This window comes from Primulina eburnea, chromosome 13, assembly GCF_022965805.1.
Source record: "Primulina eburnea isolate SZY01 chromosome 13, ASM2296580v1, whole genome shotgun sequence".
In the NCBI taxonomy this organism is placed as follows: Eukaryota; Viridiplantae; Streptophyta; class Magnoliopsida; order Lamiales; family Gesneriaceae; genus Primulina; species Primulina eburnea.
This window is the reverse complement of record NC_133113.1, coordinates 10018224-10039582: the sequence shown is the minus strand read 5'-3', so window position 1 is coordinate 10039582 and position 21359 is coordinate 10018224. Positions and strand designations below refer to the sequence as shown.

Genomic DNA, 21359 nt, shown 5'->3' with positions numbered 1-21359 from the left:
CCTACTGCTGTGTTCGTCTTTAGATCTACTACTTTGAGATTTGCGAAAGATTCCGCAAGCTCTTGTAGATCCTCTAAACCAATCCTTTCTAAAGGTGTCATCAGATAAATTTCTTTTCTGAGACAGACTTGATTAGATTGATCATCTTTTCTTCTTCAGTCAAAGGTTTTGACACCACTCTGGCCTTCCCTTGGTGATGTAACAAAGGTTCAGTACCAAAGGATGGTGGTAACCAACCTCCTGAAGTTCGTCTACTAGAACTGGGTTGTTGTTCCAGTTTCTGAATTCTTGTTTGAATATCCTTTAATATTCCAAGAATTTCTTCGTGGGTTTCAATGATTTTCTCAACTCGTTGTGGTACAAAATATAGCATATTGCCATAATTTTGTACTGTCTTCTGAATTTCTCTAAGATCTGAAGAGAGCTTAGAGGAATCTAGAACTATCTCCAGAAACTTATTTGTTTGAATCATAAGTTTACCTGAGATCTAACAATAGTTAGATGCACTTGTTTATATTCCAAAATATTGGAATATTCCTTGTAAATTATTTTTCTCGAACAGAAGTTCGGATTCATATATTTTTTTCAAAATTCTCCTTCTCATACAATTAGTTACTAGTAATAATAAAATTTGTGTTTGAAATAAATTAACCATTCGCTCTGATACCATTTTCGAAAGCGCGAGATCAATTAAAATTAAATCTAGGACAAAGGGTAAATTGGGTATATAAAAGATTTTTCCTCTCTCCAGGGAGCTAGGATCAAAATGGTTTTGGATTGAGGACTGACCCCCAATTCTCCCCCAAGATTACTGCCAGGATTGTACGATTGGGCGGCGGTGGACATGTGAGTTTTTATAAAATCATTCGTAAAGTTTCGGACGGTCTCACGCTTAAAAAATAACTAATTACTCTGTGCAATTTTTTTTATCATTATCGATAAATTAAAATAAAATTTAACAAATTATGAAATGATTAAATTAATATTTGAATTGTTAAAATAAAAATAAAATTGTGTGTTGAAATTTAAAAAAAAAAAACAAAAGTGTAATATAATAAAGTTGGAAGAAAAAATTACTGTCCTTATATGATTACTATCATGTCCTCAATTTTAATAAAATAGAATAGATATTACTGAATTATAAAATCGTATAAAGAAACATATAATTTTGTCGAGGGTCTCAATAACAAGGGCAATTATTATATACATTTTCAAACTTTATTGAAGAAAGAAATATATGTAATTGTATTTTAAAAAATTGATCACAACCATAAAGCAAGAACTGATGGAAACTAAAACTCCAGCAGAAAGCTGTAAACGATATGAGAAGAGTTCAATACTACAACAATAAGATCTTTTAGTGGGATCACATGGCACACAAAGATACATCTGAAACTAACAACAGCACACAGATCTACTGAACAAGAGAGGAAACCAAATCTACAATCATAACTTGTTAGTTTAGCGATTTCCACGGAGTAAATATTTATCCAAGTCCAATCTAAGTATATCAGAACTTCACAAAGTCGGCGATTTATAATTCTAACCTTCGTTGTCATAATCTTCCTCATCTTCATCCGGCCTCGAACTAAGCTGCGCAAGGTGAACAGGGTCAATGGCCATCCTATCCGTTTCTGAAAGTCCAGGATACTCTTCATTTTTCCCATCTGAAGGTCCAGGTCCAGAAACGGTTGCTGCAGCAGCAGAAGCCAGTTTTTCTGAAAAGTTGTCTACTCCAGCATTCAGATCAAAATTCTTATTGGACTCTGAATGAACGGTTTCGACAACTTTGGTGCTGTCATTCGGTGATTCCTTTGAATCGGAGTTGTTTTCAACCGGTTGACGAGGACTCAAGATTATTTTGATCGTTTGTGGAATAGTAGTTGAGGCAGATTCAACCTCATGCCGAAAGGTGTCTCTCTCTGTTGCTTTGCTGGGTCGCCCACGTCCTCTTCCTCTGCCCCTTCCTCTTCCACGTCCACTGTTACTAGGGTGGCAGGTTTCATGCTGCAGTAAACAAGGTCAGATACTCTCAATATGAGGAATTTGAATCAGAAAAACAGAAAATGATTAAAAAAAAGCCACCCAAGTGAAACGAGTACAGACTGGTGCGTAAATTTAAGACAATTCCATCTTCTGAACTACTACCAAGTTGCGAAATTTTATTCAAGTTATCTACCAACAGGGTGTGTCGTTGCCCTGATGGGACCAAAAAAAATAAACTATCAACAAACTTGGTATTTAAAAAAGCTTCTTTGGATAAAAGCAGTCAGTAGTTGCTAAAACCTTCGATCAACTCCACCAGATAACAATACAATACAACTACGGTATTCGTCTATTTTGAGCTAGTCCTCCAAGTTATTGATATGCAATTTATTTGTCAAATGTAAACATAATTCGTCTTGAGAAAGTGGCTTGGCAAAACCAGCTTTTACTCCACACTGGTGCATACCTAAATACAGGCACCCGAAGATGACTGGACAGTAGATAACTACAGAAAATTGAAAATCAAAACCTCGGTCAACTTTAAATCAAATTTAGAATGTTCAATGCGCAATAAGACATTTATTCCATGCCAAATTTAGATCCGAATGAAACAACTATAGATCACTCATCACCGTGAACAGTTATGCCAACAACTGATCAGAGGAAAAACATGATACCCTCGTAAGGAAAATATTTTGAGTTGAAGATGAATGATTAACTTTGGCATAGTAAAAACTTTCATTGAAGGGTTTCTTACCATGCTAGTTCTTTTAGGCTCTTCATCACTGTCATTAGATTCAACTTTCCTGCCAAAGCAGTTCATAATTTCAGGTTATCAGTCTCCAAAGGAGACCACGGAGGAATATCAAGCACAAATTAATCCAGATTCCAGTAGAGGGATCAGATGGAAAGTTGAAAACATCGTTACCTTCTTTTGGGCATTTCAGCTGCATTATCAGAATGACCATAGTCGGGAACTTTGCTAACTACGTCCTTCAGAAAGTCGAACACATTATAACTATGTACACAATGTTTTCTGCATATAAAAAGAATAAGTTAGAAATATAAAAAAAAAAGAATAAATGGCAGATTACAGACTTGATATATTTTTGTCATGTCTTACCACACAAAGCTGGATTGAAATTAACAAGGTTGAGCAATCTCAATCGTTAATTTGTCAAATATTAAATAAGAGATAAAAATGAACTAACAAATTAAAGGTACACTTGATGCAGATTAGAAAAGAAGCACATGGTGTCTTTTTGAAAACTCATAAGCACCATCCTGCTTCAGCTCATTTTAGTTGGCCCATTAAACTTCTCATGAACATATAGGCATAAAACCCCCTAAAAATATTAATAAGTTAATACACCCTTCATTTTTAAAATCATATACATTTCACCCCTTCGTTACAAAAACTTAGGCACATTTGCCCTCTGGTAGGGGGTTTTATTCCTATTTTAAAAACACGGGGATCTAGAATGCTATTAATTTTTTGCGTTTTGATTTTTTTACAGAGGTGTTGATGCAGTTAGCTCCAAGTTCAAATTAAAAACTTGAAGCTCAAGCAGTAAAGACATTGTAAAGTTTCATCATATATGTATACTTTATGATGTAAAACAACTAATTTCATTATTTGACTTGTCAGCCTGAGTAAGGACATAAAAAAGTTATGCCTTCAACAGAATGCAAAAAATATATGCCAGAAAATTACCTACGCTTGACAGAGAAACATGCCAAAAAAAATTTTTTTGTTCTGAATAGAATTAGATCGTCAAAGAGCGGTCGAATCAAGGCTTCCACCAGTGATATGGACCAGATCCCGTGCAATTAAATTTAAAAACGAATAATTTCAGCTGAATGAACTTAGTATTCTTGTCATTTGCCTTCTTAATTATAAACAGAAATTTTAAGTCATCGTTAATTTTCAGGTTTGTACAAAAGTTACTTTTATGTAGACAGCGTCAATGAATCACAGAAACTCTCTTAAACCCACTCACAAATAATTTCCAAAAATTTAGCTTAAAACCTCAGGGTTCAAGTAGTGAGACCCAATTCAAAGGTGCATCACGAATCAAAGATCTAATTTTTTACGTTGTAATCTCTAGAAATATAACGAGGAACACAAAGAGCAATAAAAAAATGATCTGCGCCTAATACCAGCATGAAAAGGCTTAATCAGTTCAAAAAGAAACTTCGCATTCAACTGTGGAAAGTAAATAAAATAATACACATGCCCACTTTCTTAAATTCACTAATGTACACCTCTTATTTCTTCACTGTTACCACGTGAGGAAGACAAAACCTATTTTTGAGTAGAAAATGTCAATCCATAAGTCTCAGGGCTCAAGAATAATACTCACTCGCCTTTATGTCCAAAAAATATTGGTTTAATCCACTTAGAAACCTTTATCGACCTGATGAAGCCAATTGCCAGGAAAGCAAATACAAATCAAAACATTATGTGATTTAATAGCTTGGTGAATGGCACGTCAATAGCCACAAAAAATTATGGCAAGACCTTTTTCCTGGTGTAACATCAATGAATTTAAAGCAAATAGAAGGCAGGATGTGTGGACATGCAACAACTGAGAAGTACTGCACAGCACAGATTTTAGACCAGACAAACTTATGTCAATACAACTGCTTAAAACAGGCTGAAGATATAAGAAATAGTAGAGAACAGTAGCTCCACTCACAAATGCAAAGCACTAACAGTCTTGGCCCCTCTCTGCACGGTTATGTCATATGTACGGTCACAAAGATCTTGCAAAAATAATTCCAATGCCTTGGCTGAATCAACGACACAGAGAAAAATATATGAGAGAGAGACTATGGCACTACAAAAAAGTGATAGACCAACAACTAACAAACACTTACAGACTAAAACAGGTACTGCCATGGCAATCTTCCCAACATCTTCATCAGCTTGCATTATCTTTTTAATCCGAGCCTGGCAAACACAACTTTATCAGACATAGAAAGAATAATAGACTAGCATTTTCTATTAGAACAACACATAATCAGATGTATATCCACCTGTCTTTTTAATCTTTCCGTTCATTTATGCAGGTTTTTCATGCAAAACGAAGGGGTTCTTGGTTATCAATCATAATTATTTTTTCCTGGTGTATTTTAGGTAAAATTTTCTGCAAATAACTAGTGTCTAAAAAAGTGAAAAATAAAATTGAGAACAGTGGTATGATAATTAATCTTACAAGTGATTATAGCTAAAATGAAAAGTGGAGCATTCACATATGACATAACATAAAATGTAAGAATCTTTTAGTGTACAGCAACTTAAATAGAAAATCACTAATAACGAAGAAGGGACATGATATACGTACACTAATAGCAATCAGGAACCAAAACAAAAGTGACAATCAAATGAATTACTTTTGAGTAGTCTGTGTTCTAAATGACAGTCGAGGCGGTCGAGGCGGCCCTCGACCTCATCGCCTATACATGAGACGGGTGTTTTAGGCAGCCCAAACAATACGACGTTGGGGAGGCGGCGAGCAGGCGGAGAGAGACAGCGAGCAGGCGGGCGAGTCAGTCAAGATTTTTAAGTTGTAGTCAACAATTTTAAAAACCTAGTCAACAATTTTAAAACATAGTCAAAGTCAACTAATTTTAAATATCAAAACCCCAACACACCTCACTTTCTTTATTTTATTTTTGGTTTTCACTCTCAACTCTAAAGTCTCAACCACCACACACAATCTGCCGCCCGCCCGCCGCCGCCGATGATATTAAACATTATTTAATTGCACATTTTACATAAAATGATGACTATTTATAATTATATTGCAAGTTTATCTATGATTATCAATAAATAAATTACGTAAAAAAATTCAACCGTCTAGGCACCGCCTGAGTACCGCCTGGGCGGCCGAGGCGGTAGGCGGTCACCAACCGCCCCGCCACGCCTCCCGCCATTCACAACCTTGTGAGCAGTCAAATTCAACTTGAAAAGTGATATCCAAGAGTGTGACCACTAAATCCATATATGGGTATACGTGATAGTAAACAGCTCAAAGCATAAACTTATAAACACCATGGCACCGAGGCTACATCTTTCATAGCCTGTTGAATGATAGCATGAGTTCCCAAGCCTCAACATTACAATTTTCAGATTTCCATTTAGCATGATGAAGCAATTTGTGATAGCTAAGCCTATTACACTTCTAAAAAACATTTTGGTTAATGATATTTTTTGTAAACTTCCATGTTTTCTATCAAAGTTTTAATGGACTACCACAAAACCAACAAGATTTTTGGGTTCCATTGTGACAACTACTCTGATCCATTCCATTAAGCTATGCGAAATCATCCTGAAATGTTTGATATTGATTATCCCCTTTGGAAAGTAAAATCAAAATTTTATTTATACTCCGGAGGTACCATCAAATAGGAAAGGATATTCATAAGCCACTACTGAACAAGAATACTAATTTAATTAGAATCACAAATTTGGTGGTCATCAAATGAGCAATCAGCTTACATATTACTCCACATTTCCTGAAATACAAAACCAATGCACTAGTTCAATGCAACTGATAGCATAAGCCTTTGCAGATCGGATACAAACTACTATAATCACACGAGAAATGAATGCAAGAACTACATTTTTTTCATCAATTCAAATCTCCATCTCTCCCAAAAGATACCCCATTATTATATTAAAATGGGAGAAATGCTGAACTAAAACAGTTCCAACTTGTTCAGTTAAAAGACGGTGTACTATCTATCAAATTTTTTTACGGATCGACAGGAAAAGTATAACTTACAACACATCGGGCCTTCGCAAATAAGGTGAGAAATTGCACCTTCTCCTAAATTAATATTTTCTTTCACTTCACATGTAACCATAGGGCGACCCAACATAAGCCCAGCTTATATCCATACACCACTACTGATCATAGCAGTATATTAGTCCAACATGAGTCGTAGCACATTCAGCATTAGTAGTAGAATATGGGTACAAAGACCACGACTCAGGGTCGGTACATCACATTTACTTGAGAAAACATCCAAATAAAAATAAAAGAGACTGTTACAATAATACAGCATTCCAAATTCACTAAAAAGAAAAAAAAACAGCAAAACTAAAAAATAAACGGGAAAAAAACTACGAGATCTCGCAAATACCGGAATCACAGGGATGGTAAAAAATCAGTTCAGTTCCATTCCAAGCAAGACAGTACATCCAAAACGAGTAACAAATCACACAAATCCACAAAAAAATCGATAAATCAAGCAAAAAGAGTGAGTGACGGTGAAACTTACAGCGGGGAACCGAGTATCGAGCTTCTTCCTCATGGTGTAATCCAACAGTCATACGAAACTAGATATGAAAAATTAAGAAGAAATACAAAAAACCCAAAACTTAATCAAGCTAAAAATTAACAATTTATCATGATTGAGGTACCATAATTGGGGGACAAAGGAATGGAGTAGAAAGCAGAAGAGTGAGGGAGCAATCAAGAAAAACAAAAACTCGATTCGTCTAATGCTTCATACGGCAAAAATCTGATTCTGCTAATCAGAGTTGGAAATCTCATACCATGATTTCCAATTTTTCTCGAGGAATACGTAGAAATTGTGCTTTGACAAAATCAAAAACGCTAAATATTGTTGGAAAATATTTGTCGAAGAGGTCACGTACAAGCGAACAAGCGCACGGTACCTACTATCGACAGTATTACAAAACAACAACATACAAATTGAGGATAAATACAATTAAAAAAAATTGGTACATTAGTTATTACATAGAGCAGGTTGCCAATATTTGTCAACCAAATAAAATAGGATATGGAATACTAAATTTTATTTTCTGTTCTGTAAAACTTTGAAAATTTAGGTGTTATTCTTAAAAATATATATATATTTATGAATTATTTAATCTATTATCTGATTTGATATAATTAAAATTATAAGAAAAATTAAAAACGTTTTTCATACTTAATTTCGTTATAAACTCACTTAAACTTATAAAACTTGAAATTTCATCGTATTATTTTTCATATTTTGACGTTTTATCACCTTAAAAAAAACAAAAAATTCTTGAAAAGTTGCTCATTAATAAGTTAAAATGTAGAACAAAACTTTTTATTCAAAATATTGTGAGGAAATTGGAAAAAGCAAACTAGTCATATTTTTTTTTTTTATTGACACAATAAATCAGTTTGTCACAAGTAAATTTGTGTTGCAATTTACTTTTGGATTGTTTCAAAATTTTGCATCAGTTTGTTAGAAATAATCATGTTACACATATTATATTGAATGTTTAACAGCGTTTCTAATTTTTCTGGAAAGAAATATTTGATTTTTTAATTATTTTTTATTGATAATATTGTGATATTAACATATGATGTTTTGTTTTTCTAGACTAATAAAATTTGCTAAAATATTGATATTTATGATAACATCTCTAGAAGTGAACGATAATGTTATTTTATGTTAATTGGAGGGATCGTCGAAGAAGTGGACGTTGAACCCAGCGACCTAGTATTATGGTTTATAGATTGATCAATTGAGTGAATATTGTCACTATCGAGGATTGAAATTCACTTAAAAATGTTATTTTTATGGAAAAAGTTCATATTTATGTGTGATTTCAAAAGTTGCATATTTTTTATGGTTTCATGTTTGCTATTTTTAGTAATTTTTTATGCATGTGATTGTATACTTATGTACTTGCTATATCAAGGTAGAGCATGTTAAGTCATTAGACTCACTAGGTTTGAATTATTTCAGATGATGATGACATTGAATCGTGAGATGCGGACTATCGAGTCATCTGAGAGACGCAGTACATACTAGAGGACCTTGAAAATCCGCATATGTTAGATATTTTAATGATTTTATGGATTATGGCTTTTATTTACAGACGGATAGGATGTTAGAATTTATTGAGTTTAAATTTAGACTTTTATTGCTTATTTTACTTATTCCGGATGATGATTATGGATATTATGGAATTCATTTATTTGACTATTTATGCTAGTTTCTTTACGATGAATTAATTATGCATGGTTTATGATTTAAGAATATTGTTTTGAAAAGGAAAAAAAACTAATGTAAATTAAATAAATTTAGAAGTTAGTGTCGTTTAAAGAATTTTCTGATGTGGATGACCAACTGAATATAGTACCCGCATATTTCAAAGGATACATGAAAATATATCTTCCATGGTCTACCTCTAATGTTGCTCAAGATGTTGGCTACATGGGTGCTACATCATCTAGAACCTATTTCTAGAAAAAAACCTTATGAGTATGTTGTACTCTCTACCTTCCACATGCAAGCCCAAATAAATTTTGGACGACAACAAATCCAGATCACAAGAGAAGTTATTGCATTTTATGAAGCTTAAGTGGTTGAGTATGAATTGTTGGAAGTTGTAATCCATTTCTTTGCTGAACAAAAAGAGGGAGTAGCATATAGCAAATGAAAAAAATGGATGAGTCTAATATTGATCTTAATGTTGGTCATGATGGAGATACTGTTGGAGACGCTCCATAGTTTGTTTGATTTTTCTTTGATATGGTTCTTTTAATGAAATTTCTGATTGTTCTTGTTTACCTGTTACAAGTACCTATTTCACAACAATGCACTAACATGTTTGAATTTAGGGAGATAAAATTATCTAACTCAGCGGATTTATTATACAAACGAAGATAATGCATATCAGAAAGATAATAATATTTTTGGATGTTTTGTCTAGAAAGAAAAAAAATAGGATATTGAAACGAATATTTTATTCCTTAATTAATTTTTCTTTGGTGATAATATTGTGATATTAACATATTAATTTTTGACTTTCTAGACTAACAAGATTTGCTAGAATATTGATATGTATGATAAGATCTATATATATTATACTATTGATCAAAAGAATTTATTTCCTAATGAAATTCTTATTTTCATACATGTTGATAAGTGCAAGAATTGCACTTAATTTTACTGTTAATCCATTTGATCTATGCTGGTTTCGAGCAGATTTATGCTTGGTTTTTGTTGTTTTTGTGTAGTTCAGGGAATATACAATTTTGGGATGTTGGAGAGCAATCAGGGATGTTTTTGAGCGTAAATTTGCGAAAGACTAGCGCTGCAGCCCTACAAAATCAGCGCCGCAGCGCCAGCATGCCGAGAGACAAGCGCCTAGGCGCCGCCCAAGCAGCGCCGCGGCGCCTCAATGTCGAAGAACAAGCGCCTAGGCGCTAAGGAACAAGCGTCGTGGCGCTAACGCTCACGAACGACGGGCGCCTAGGCGCCACTTACTCAGCGCCGCGACGCTAATGGCGGCGAAACAAGACTAAATGGGCTTCGACTTACGGCCGGGAAGAGGGATATAAAAACAGAAACGAGGGTTCAGAGAAAGGAGGACGCCGTTTTTGGACGCAAATACAGGGAGAAGACTCGGAGCGAAGGCGAGACGAAGGCAAGACACGCGAAGATCAATTACAAAGACGAAGAGCGACGAATCTGGGGACAGAGACGACACTTCAGATTTGTTATCTGTCTTTCGTGTTTATCATTTCTCGTATTTCAATGTCTAAAACTTTGAACATGCGTTGTTTTTATTTCAATTTCGTCATGAACTAACTTCCTAGTCTAGAGAATGACGTAGCTTTGTGGAAACGATAATTTGACTCGGTTATTTGTATGATTGAATTCCTTTCTGTTTAATTGTGTTTCTTTGTATTGAGTTGACTGCAATTTACTGGCCATAAATTGTATGTTGTCTGATTAGTTCTATAACTCAGGAGAGGGACTAGGATTATAGATCATTAGAGACACATCGTTTAATGTTTATATCGTTCGGAAGGCGTATAACTTTAGCGAGACTTATGTAAGAACATTGTTTGCCTTTACCAATTAAACGTAGATTTTATTAGGAATAATTGAATCGAAGTTTAATTGATACAATTTATTCGTCACTTGGGAAAGGGTGAATAAAATACGTAAGTGTTCTTGGCCATTAAATAATAGGAATTCAGGAATTTAAATTCAACCAGGAAAAATTATTGTAGAAACTTAGTGAAATCATTTCTCTAGATACTTTTTCTCCTTGATATTTTCTTCTATCTGGTATTAGATTAATTATTTGTTTTCAATCTATTTGTTTAAATAAATCAACCATTCTATCGAATTGTCTAGATAAATTTTAGACTATTTTAATTACAAGCACTGATATACATTTATACATACACTCCTCGTGGGATCGATATCTGTACTCTAACCAGTACTAAAACTTGACACCGTACACTTGCGGTAGTGAAAACACACAACAAGTTTTTGACGCCGTTGCCGGGGAGTGTCAAATTTGAATTTATATCAGTATTGTTATCAATTAGTCTAGATTTTAATTTAGAGCTTTTATTTTTATTTTAGTTTATAATGATTGAGTTTTTCATTTTTTTCTGCTTGACAGTGCATGCTAAGATCGCAAAGCCCTGACTTGCTTATTTGTGATCCGAAGATCGAAAGAACTGCGAGAAGATTAAGAAAAGCAAGAAGAGAAGAGATCCAAGCAATGGCTGAGAACAGAGAGAATGACAGACACGCCCAGCCAGAGGCTATTCCTATCAGAGATCACTTCCGACCAGTGATCAACAATCATTACTCTGGTATTGCTCGGGGGACCATAAATGCCAACAATTTTGAGCTGAAGCCTGCCCTGATCAATATGGTTCAACAAAACCAGTTCGCTGGAACTGCTACTTCAGATCCTCACGTTCACCTGAGATCTTTCTTGGAAATCACAGATACGGTAAAAATTAATAATGTTCCTGACGACATTATTAGATTGCGTTTGTTTCCTTTTTCTCTCAGGGATCAAGCAAGAGGATGGCTCCAATCACTGCCGTTAGGAAGCATCACGACATGGCAGGAGCTGGCGACGAAGTTCCTTTCTAAATATTTTCCACTTGCGAAGTCTGCACAATTAAAGATTGAGATCAGCACTTTTAGACAGACAGACTTCGAGCAGTTGTATGAAGCTTGGGAAAGGTATAAAGAGTTGTTGCGGAGGTGCCCGAATCATGGTTTCGAAGACTGGGTGCAGATTGAGTTGTTTTATAATGGATTGAATGGTCAAACACGGATAACAGTGGATGCAGCGGCAGGTGGCACGATATTTGCCAAATCTCCTGCTCAAGCCTACGACTTGCTTGAGCAGATGACTATTAATAGCTACCAATGGCCGTCTGAGAGGTCAGGAATAAAGAAGACGGCTGGAGTTTATGTCGTGGATCCTATCACATCACTCACTGCGCAAGTATCAGCATTAACTACACAGTTAGCAACCATGAATAAAGTGAGTACATCAAACACTGAGGGACAATCGTTTGTTGTTGAAGAATTGCAAGTACCTGAAGAGGTGCAGTACGTCACCAACAAGAACTTTGGAGGCTATGGAGGATATAGAGGTAACCCTTCCTGTAACGTCCCAGATTCGATGACTGTCCTCATTGTATCAAGACGGGTCTTTCCAGCGTGCTTATGTCCTCACTCACACGCACCCTGGGAAACTTCCCAGGAGGTCACCCATCCCAAAATTGCCCTTAGTCAAGCACGCTTAACTTTGGAGTTTTTATGTGATGAGCTACCGAAAAGAAGATGCACCTTCGTGATATGAGTAGTACCAATCAAATCTTTTAAGCTCTCTTCAACTGTACAGTCCATTACATTGAACAGTCTCGGAATCCCTCTCCTTCCGGTGTAAGAACGGTTCATTCATGTTCCCTCCACCTAGAAGCCTGCCAGTAGCCGCTCATTGTCCGTGCCACCTCATGGCACAGTTGATCACCCCCCGCCCTCTTCGGCCCCGAGCCTCACATGCCCACCAGCTTCCACTTGGTTCATCCCCGAACCACACCGTACTCGGAGAGGTTGGCTCTGATACCAACTGTAAAGTCCCAGATTCGATGACTGTCCTCATTGTATCAAGACGGGTCTTTCCAGCGTGCTTATGTCCTCACTCACACGCACCCTGGAAAACTTCCCAGGAGGTCACCCATCCCAAAATTGCCATTAGTCAAGCACGCTTAACTTTGGAGTTTTTATGTGATGAGCTACCGAAAAGAAGATGCACCTTCGGGAATCGTGATATGAGTAGTACCAATCAAATCTTTTAAGCCCTCTTCAACTGTACAGTCCATTACATTGAACAGTCTCGGAATCCCTCTCCTTCCGGTGTAAGAACGGTTCATTCATGTTCCCTCCACCTAGAAGCCTGTCAGGAGCCGCTCATTGTCCGTGCCACCTCATGGCACCGGTGATCACCCCCCGCCCTCTTCGGCCCCGGGCCTCACACTTCCCCTAATACTTATCATCCTGGTTTGAAAAACCATGAAAATTTTTCTTACGCAAATAATAAGAATATATTGAATCCTCCACCGGAGTTCAATACATCAAATGGGGAAGGGAAGCCATCATTTGAGGACTTGGTAGGGACATTCGTTTCTGAATTTGGTAAGAGGATTTCTAGGACTGAGTCTAGGCTTGACAACCTTGAGACACACATGGCGAGTATTGGTGCTACCTTGAAAATCCTTGAATCGCAAGTGGGGCAGATAACGAAGCAACTCACATCTCAACCATCAGGCGCAGTACAAAAGACCGCAGACCCAAATCTGAGATAGGTGAATGCCATTTTTATACAGCATGAAGAGTTCGGTGTGGTAGGCAGAGAAGAGAAGGAGGTTGAACCCACACCTGTTCGGGATGAAAAGCTAATTCCAACCAAAAGAGTCCGAGGTAAGAAATCTGAGAGGTATGATTTAAATCAATTCATTGATCTTTCTTTACTTCCCTACCCCCCAGAGATTTTTACAATTACAAGTTGAATTTCAAAAGAAAAAGGTCTTGAAGATCTCAAGAGCCTACACACTAATAATAAGTTTGCAGTCAGGTGGAAGGTAAATCTAGGGGTGGATTTTCGGTATACCGTGGCAAAAATATCGATATCAAAAAATTCATACCGGTACCGATACCGAAATTCCGAAATTTTTCTATGGAAAAAATTCACACCAATACCATAATGATACCGAAAAAAAATTCGATATACCGAAAAAATGTGGTATACCTAAAAAAATGTCGGTACGGTATGATTATTTTTCGGTAATTTCGGTATTTTTCCCACCCCTAGGTAAATCTACTGAAGGAACACGGAGAAATCTTTCTCAGAAGTTGCTAGATCCCGGTGAATTTATTATGCCATGTGAAATAGGAAGTCAATTGGTGGAAAAAGCTATCTGTGACTCAGGAGCGAGCATAAACATAATGCCACGTTCTCTCTACGAGAAACTTGGGTTGAGCGGAATGAGATCCACAGACATGAGCTTACAGATGGCAGATAAATCTATCAGGACACCGTTGGGTAGTGTAGAAGATGTTGAACTTCGGATCGACAAATTGAAGGTTCTAGCAGAGTTCGTGGTACTCGACATGGGGAATAGTCAGAACGTTCACGTTATTCTAGGACGACCATTATTGGCTGCTGTTGGAGCTATCATAGATGTGAAACGAGGAAAGATGACCATGGAAGTTGAAGGTCAGCTGGTAGAAATAAAGGCATCCAAGAAATCATACGACCCATAATGAACAGACTAGTGATAATCGGACTGACGACGTTAAACCAAGCGCTAGTTGGGAGGCAACCCAACCAGTATCACTTATTTCTTTCGTTTTCTCTATTTTATTTTATTTAATTTCAGTAGTATTATTGTTTTTACGTTTTCTTATTTTATTTTATTTTATTTGACATGTGAAGATTAGACATTGATATTTGTTCTCTTTTGCAGGTAAAAAGTTTAGCTGGGCATGGAAAGGAGCTTAATTGGACAAAAAATCCGAAAAAGTCAGCGCCGCAGCGCCACAAGAATAGCGCCGCAGCGTTAAGGCATCCGAAGAGCAAGCGCCTAGGCGCCAGGATAACAGCGCCGCGACACAAGACTTTCGAATTTATTAGCGCCTAGGCGCTAGACAGACAGCGCTGCAGCGCTAAAGTGCCGTGGGTCTAGCGCCGCGGCGCCACTTACTCAGTGCCGTGGCGCTAGTTCGCAAATTATAAAAAAAAAGGGTATCCGAGTGTTATTTTCAGAAAACAAAACCAAGCGCCGCGGCCCCTACTCCCCTCCACCACCGAAATTTCGCCAATCACCACAAATCTCCCGCACATTCAACTTCAAAACACCACATTACACGACACAAATCATCATCATCCCAGACCCACCAAAATTTCCCACTCCTAGCACCTCGTTGGCTCACCAATCTCCAAGAGAAATCTTCAACGAGCCGACACCAGGACCGATTGCAGCATATTTTGGTGACCATATCAGAAGGTAAAAAAATCTTGGGTGTAGTAATTCTTGATTTTAATGATTGCAATGTGAAAGGATTGAGTTTTGAGTTACGTACACAAAGTGTTCGATGAATTGTCTCAGTGAGGTTGTTGTGCATATGGTTGGATTGGGAATACTTCATGTTTGAAGGGATTTGTGAGTGTTCGTTTGTGTTGATATTGTGGGTGTTGAATTGTTGAAATATTGTTGGGTGGCTGTTGGTGAAATATTGGTGTTGAGCGAGTTGATATTTGATTACAATATGCCGCCTAAAAAGAAGAATAAGCGGGGTGAGTCTGGAGAGGGCGAGTCGTCTACTGTCACTTTTGACATACGGCGATTCTGGGATGAAAAGGCCGCCGAGAATTATATGAAATTGTTAGAGAAGAGCATGCAGAGGGAGAGGGGTATGGAGCAGTGTCACCCAGATATTATTACGTTGGTTCGAGCTCGAGAAATGAATTGGGGTGAATTTGTTAAGCCCCCGGCTGATGCTGTGATGTCCCTTGTGAGAGAATTTTATGCAAATCTGAAGGTTAAGCATGAGGAGTTTCACGTGAGGATTCGAGGGCGAATGGTTGCCTTCGACAGCACGACGATCAATTCAATGTATGTGATGCCAGATTATGAGACAGACGGGTACACATTGTTTATGAGAGACCCGTATCCCTATGACACTGTCATCAGCACACTTTGTGCACCGGGTACAGTTTGGAAATTCAACAATCAACGAGCCCCGGTCACATTCCCAGCGACGTCACTGAGAAGGGAGGCCTACAACTGGTATCATTTCGTGGCCTCGCGGTTGATGCCATCTGGGCACGTGTCGGATGTGACGAAGAAGAAGGCGGCATTGGTCTTTTGCATCCTCACCGGCAGGACAGTGGACGCAGGCCGAGTTATTATGACATCTATTCTACAGGCTGCTAGGGGTACATCCACTGTCAGCATACCCCACTCATCGACTATCACCGACCTCTGCCGTGTAGCGGGTGTTACTTGGGATGACAGTGAGACGTTACTACATACAAAAGGCGATATATCAATGTCTGGAGCCCTCCCGAGGGATAGGAGAAGACTAATGGTTACGCATGGTTCAGGAGAGGCCTCAGGCAGTGGTGCCCCGACGTAGCCCGCACCCCAGCAGCCACGTGCACAGACCAGCGACCCCCGTATGGATGAAGTCGAGCGAAAGCTGGAGAGATTGTTGAGGATGACGCGCGAGCACCAGGCATACGTTTATGATTATCATCGCGTGTTTTCACAGCATTACCCTCCTACCAATCCATCTGGTGAGCCATACCCACCACAGCCTACATTCGGGCATGAACCTGATGATGAGGAGGCGGAGCCTGAGCTATCAGGCAAGGACAGCGAGTCCTGACGCTCGCTGTGTGAGGTACTTGGTCCCCTGTTTTTCGTGCTTTATTATTGTACATTGGGGACAATGCACGTATTTAAGTTTCGGGGGTCGTCTGTCATTACGTGTCATTGTTATTACTTGTCACTTACTCTCATTGTTATTACTTGTCACTTACTCTGTGTTATTTGTGGATTTCAATTCTCAGTTCTTATTTTTAGATCTTGATCAGTTATTACCTGCATTTGTTTTTTTTTTTAAAAAAAATCGTTTATTTATTTTCATTGCATGTTAGAATTGTTAGGACTAGTCATGGATAAGCTATTGTGAGGCCGATGAGGAAAATAAAATTGTGAGTTTGAAGCTTGAATGTATTCGTGATTACTTGGGAGTCACATTTTATTACACTGTCATGTTTGTTGATATTGTTGGTGCTCAGAGACTATTTGTGTGCCTGTGATGCCAATTAAACAAGAGAAGTCTGATTTTTAGTAACCCTTGCATGACATTGACTGACACTTTTGCGAACACAGAAATGATCTAGGCATTCTTTCGCAATATCTTTGGGCATATCTTCTTTGTTCATTATCAATTGTTAGCCCATTGAGCTTCGAATAGATTGAGATGCTTAACTTTTTTTGTGCACCTATATCATATATCATTTTGATTGAAAATTGCATGTGACTGGTTTGTATGAGTTGACTAATGGATTGACAGAATCTAGAACTTGTTTGGACACTTTTCGAGGCGAAATACGGATAATATGTGACAAAGGAATGATTTAGGCGATATTTGGAACCGTTCATGAAATATCCCTAGTGTCCCATTTTGAGCTTACTAAAAATCAAGTGGTGTGTGTCAATGACATACAATTAGCCCCCACTTGTATTTATTCTACATCCCAAAACAACTACCTAATGAAGCTTATATATTTATTTTCCTACCTAAATTTTGAGAGAAATAAGTTCATTGGTGTTGGAATGATTCAAACACTCCTTGAAAAGAAAAAGAGAGAAAATGAATGTACAGAAAGGAGTTCAAAAAGAAGAAAAACGATGAAAAGAATGAATCAAAAGTGGTGAGAAAGAAACCGTTTGAGAAATGAAGGATATGAATGAAAAGAAAACAATAAGTGGATGGTGAGTGAAAAGAAAATGAAAATGAGTGAAATTGATGAAGTTCAAATATTTCTCTCAAATTTTGATCTCCTTGTCTTTATTGTAGCCATGAGCCGTAGCCTAACGTTACAAGCCTACAAGACCTGTTAACCTCGTCACATTTATCCAATATACCAGTGGAGAGAAGTTGTTCAAATCAAGCCTATGGATACCTGATAAACATGGTTAACAAGTATAGACTTTAATCATTTGCATGCAAGCATCTCATTGTGTGACTTCCGCTTGGGTATACTTGTGATGAATGTCTTTTGAGCCAAACAATCACCAATAAAGCCCTTTGTGATCTGTGTAAGTAATTGTGTATTTTAATGAAGTCTAATTTGCACCAAACTAAGGACTTCTTAAGTTTATGAGGCGATTGGCATTGTGAATCTATTTGCGCATTCGATGAGGTAGATAAACATTGACATACCACACACGCACGTGACTCTCGAATAAATACGAATCACATGAAAATAAATGAATCTGAGGCCATTGTCACTTTTTGCATATCTATGACTATAGTTGTTAGCGTTTATTTCTTGCTTGAGTTTGCATTCCTATTTTTACTTTTATTTTGCTTGGGACTAGCAAAAGTTCAAGTTTGGGGGTTTGATAAGTGCAAGAATTGCACTTAATTTTACTGTTAATCCATTTGATCTATGCTGGTTTCGAGCAGATTTATGCTTGGTTTTTGTTGTTTTTGTGTAGTTCAGGGAATATACAATTTTGGGATGTTGGAGAGCAATCAGGGATATTTTTGAGCGTAAATTTGCGAAAGACTAGCGTTGCAGCCCTACAAAATCAGCGCCGCAGCGCCAGCATGCCGAGAGACAAGCGCCTAGGCGCCGCCCAAGCAGCGCCGCGGCGCCTCAATGTCGAAGAACAAGCGCCTAGGCGCTAAGGAACAAGCGCCGTGGCGCTAACGATCACGAACGACGGGCGCCTAGGCGCCACTTACTCAGCGCCGCGGCGTTAATGGCGGCGAAACAAGACTAAATGGGCATCGACTTACGGCCCGGAAGAGGGATATACAAAGAGAAACGAGGGTTCAGAGAAAGGAGGACGCCGTTTTTGGACGAAAATACAGGGAGAAGACTCGGAGCGAAGGCGAGACGAAGGCAAGACACGCGAAGATCAATTACAAAGACGAAGAGCGACGAATTTGGGGACAGAGACGACACTTCAGATTTGTTATCTGTCTTTCGTGTTTATCATTTCTCGTATTTCAATGTCTAAAACTTTGAACATTCGTTGTTTTTATTTCAATTTCGTCATGAACTAACTTCCTAGTCTAGAGAATGACGTAGCTTTGTGGAAACGATAATTTGACTCGGTTATTTGTATGATTGAATTCATTTCTGTTTAATTGTGTTTCTTTGTATTGAGTTGACTGCAATTTACTGACCATAAATTGTATGTTGTCTGATTAGTTCTATAACTCGGGAGAAGGACTAGGATTATAGATCATTAGAGACACATTGTTGAATGTTTATATCGTTCGGAAGGCGTATATCTTTAGCGAGGCTTAGGTAAGAACATTGTTTGCCTTTACCAATTAAACGTAGATTTTATTAGGAATAATTGAATCGAAGTTTAATTGGTACAATTTATTCGTCACTTGGGAAAGGATGAATAAAATACGTAAGTGTTCTTGGCCATTAAATAATAGGAATTCAGGAATTTAAATTCAACCAGGAAGAATTATTGTAGAAACTTAGTGAAATCATTTCTCTAGATACTTTTTCTCCTTGATATTTTCTTCTATCTGGTATTAGATTAATTATTTGTTTTCAATCTATTTGTTTAAGTAAATCAACCATTCTATCGAATTGTCTAGATAAATTTTGGACTATTTTAATTACAAACACTAATATACATTTATACATACACTCCTCGTGGGATCGATATCTGTACTCTAACCAGTACTAAAACTTGACACCGTACACTTGCGGTAGTGAAAACACGCAACACATGTGTAAGATTCTATACAAGGAATAAATTCTAGGGCAAATGAATTTTATAAACATGATATCATTGCTGCTACATGCATGTGGTTTTAAGTCGAAGGAGAGCAATGAAACGACACATGAAGAGCTAGGGATGAAAATTTTCCCCACGGATTTGGGGACACGTGGGGAAAACCCGAAACGAGGACGATAATCCCCTATTTTTTTAGGTTTACGGATTTTAAAATCCCAAAAATAGTTCGGGGCGCATATGATACTATCATACTCATCTCCAAACTCGCTTCAAAATAATATTAATAATAAAAATATCTGGCTCTTCCTTCTATAAATATGTCTTTATTTTTCTTTTAGAAAGAAAAGTTGAGTTTGCTCACCCCTCTCTCTCTACTTTCTGTAATCTATCCTTCTGAAGTTAATAAAGGTTTCAAGTGCTGATCAAAACTTTGTAAGTTTAATTGTTTATTTTCTTGTTTTCTTTTATTTACTTTTTTAATTTTAATATTTCATATAGTAACCAGAATGACAAGCTAAATCATTCTTGCTAAATCATTAACCTTACTATGACATGATCTATATTTATTTGTAACTTGAAATTAGATTGAGATAATAAAAGATTTATTTAAATTCTATAATTTAATGAAATATAAAGGTTTTTGGTTAGAACATAAGGTAAAAAGATGAACCAGGAAATGTTAAACACAAGGTTCGAGTAATCAGAAAATAATAAATTCATGTTGTAGCCCTTCAGCTTGCTTAGCCGAGAAATGACGTTTATGGGTGACTTTTATTAATTTATGTTTCTAAGGTATCTCGGTAAAATCATCTGTTGTTTAATTTCTTTGGTATATCGTTAATAAATCCTTTTATGTTTTGTAAAAGGTCCATATTCATTATTATTCTGGAATTTAAATGTTTCCTTTTCTTAACTCAGTTTGTTTTGAAAATGGTATATCTGTGGGGACCCGGACGCTAATCATCTTTTTAATCATGATTGGGACTAATTAATCAATTATAATAAACAGGGTCTAATTTTTTTTTAAAATGCGGAACGTAGTGAAATCAAACTAATATACATATCAGTATAAAAGTATAAATCTGACAAAATATACAATCATACATACTCAGGTTCAACAACTACTATCAAGTGTTTAAACCCTAGCTCTAGTCCAAGTCCGGTATCACCACTCTAATCTCAGTCTGTCTTCACCTCTGTGACCCTGTACCCGTCCCACCTGTTGTCATGCACACATACAAACAAGACAACAGCCAGATAACTCCGGTGAGATATAAATATCCCAGTATAAATAATGTATTACATGCAATCATATAAAACATATACAAAAGCATAAACAAACATCGAAGCATGTATCTAATCTGACTACATGAATCAATGACTCGTGATCTAATCTTATCTTATCTTAATTCTAGGGATCCCAACCTAATTTAGACTTTGGTATACTGTATCGAGTGTGTCTGAGATAGACGTCGATCTACATCTGAAGCTCGTCGATACACCGTAAGTCTAGAGTCTTAT

The 21359-nt window shown here is 37.2% G+C and overlaps 1 protein-coding gene across 1 annotated transcript; it reads right to left on the bottom strand.

Moving 5' to 3' along the window:
- Positions 1 to 1288: 1288 nt before the first annotated feature.
- Positions 1289 to 7650, bottom strand: LOC140809542 (uncharacterized). Its single transcript, XM_073167195.1, has 6 exons — positions 7276 to 7650; positions 4867 to 4939; positions 4686 to 4779; positions 2915 to 3022; positions 2744 to 2792; positions 1289 to 2007 (listed from the first exon to the last, which is right to left on the bottom strand). The coding sequence occupies exons 1-6, from the start codon at positions 7306 to 7308 to the stop codon at positions 1543 to 1545; spliced, it is 822 nt and encodes a 273-aa protein (XP_073023296.1). The 5' UTR covers positions 7309 to 7650; the 3' UTR covers positions 1289 to 1542.
- Between the last annotated feature and the right edge of the window lie 13709 nt (positions 7651 to 21359).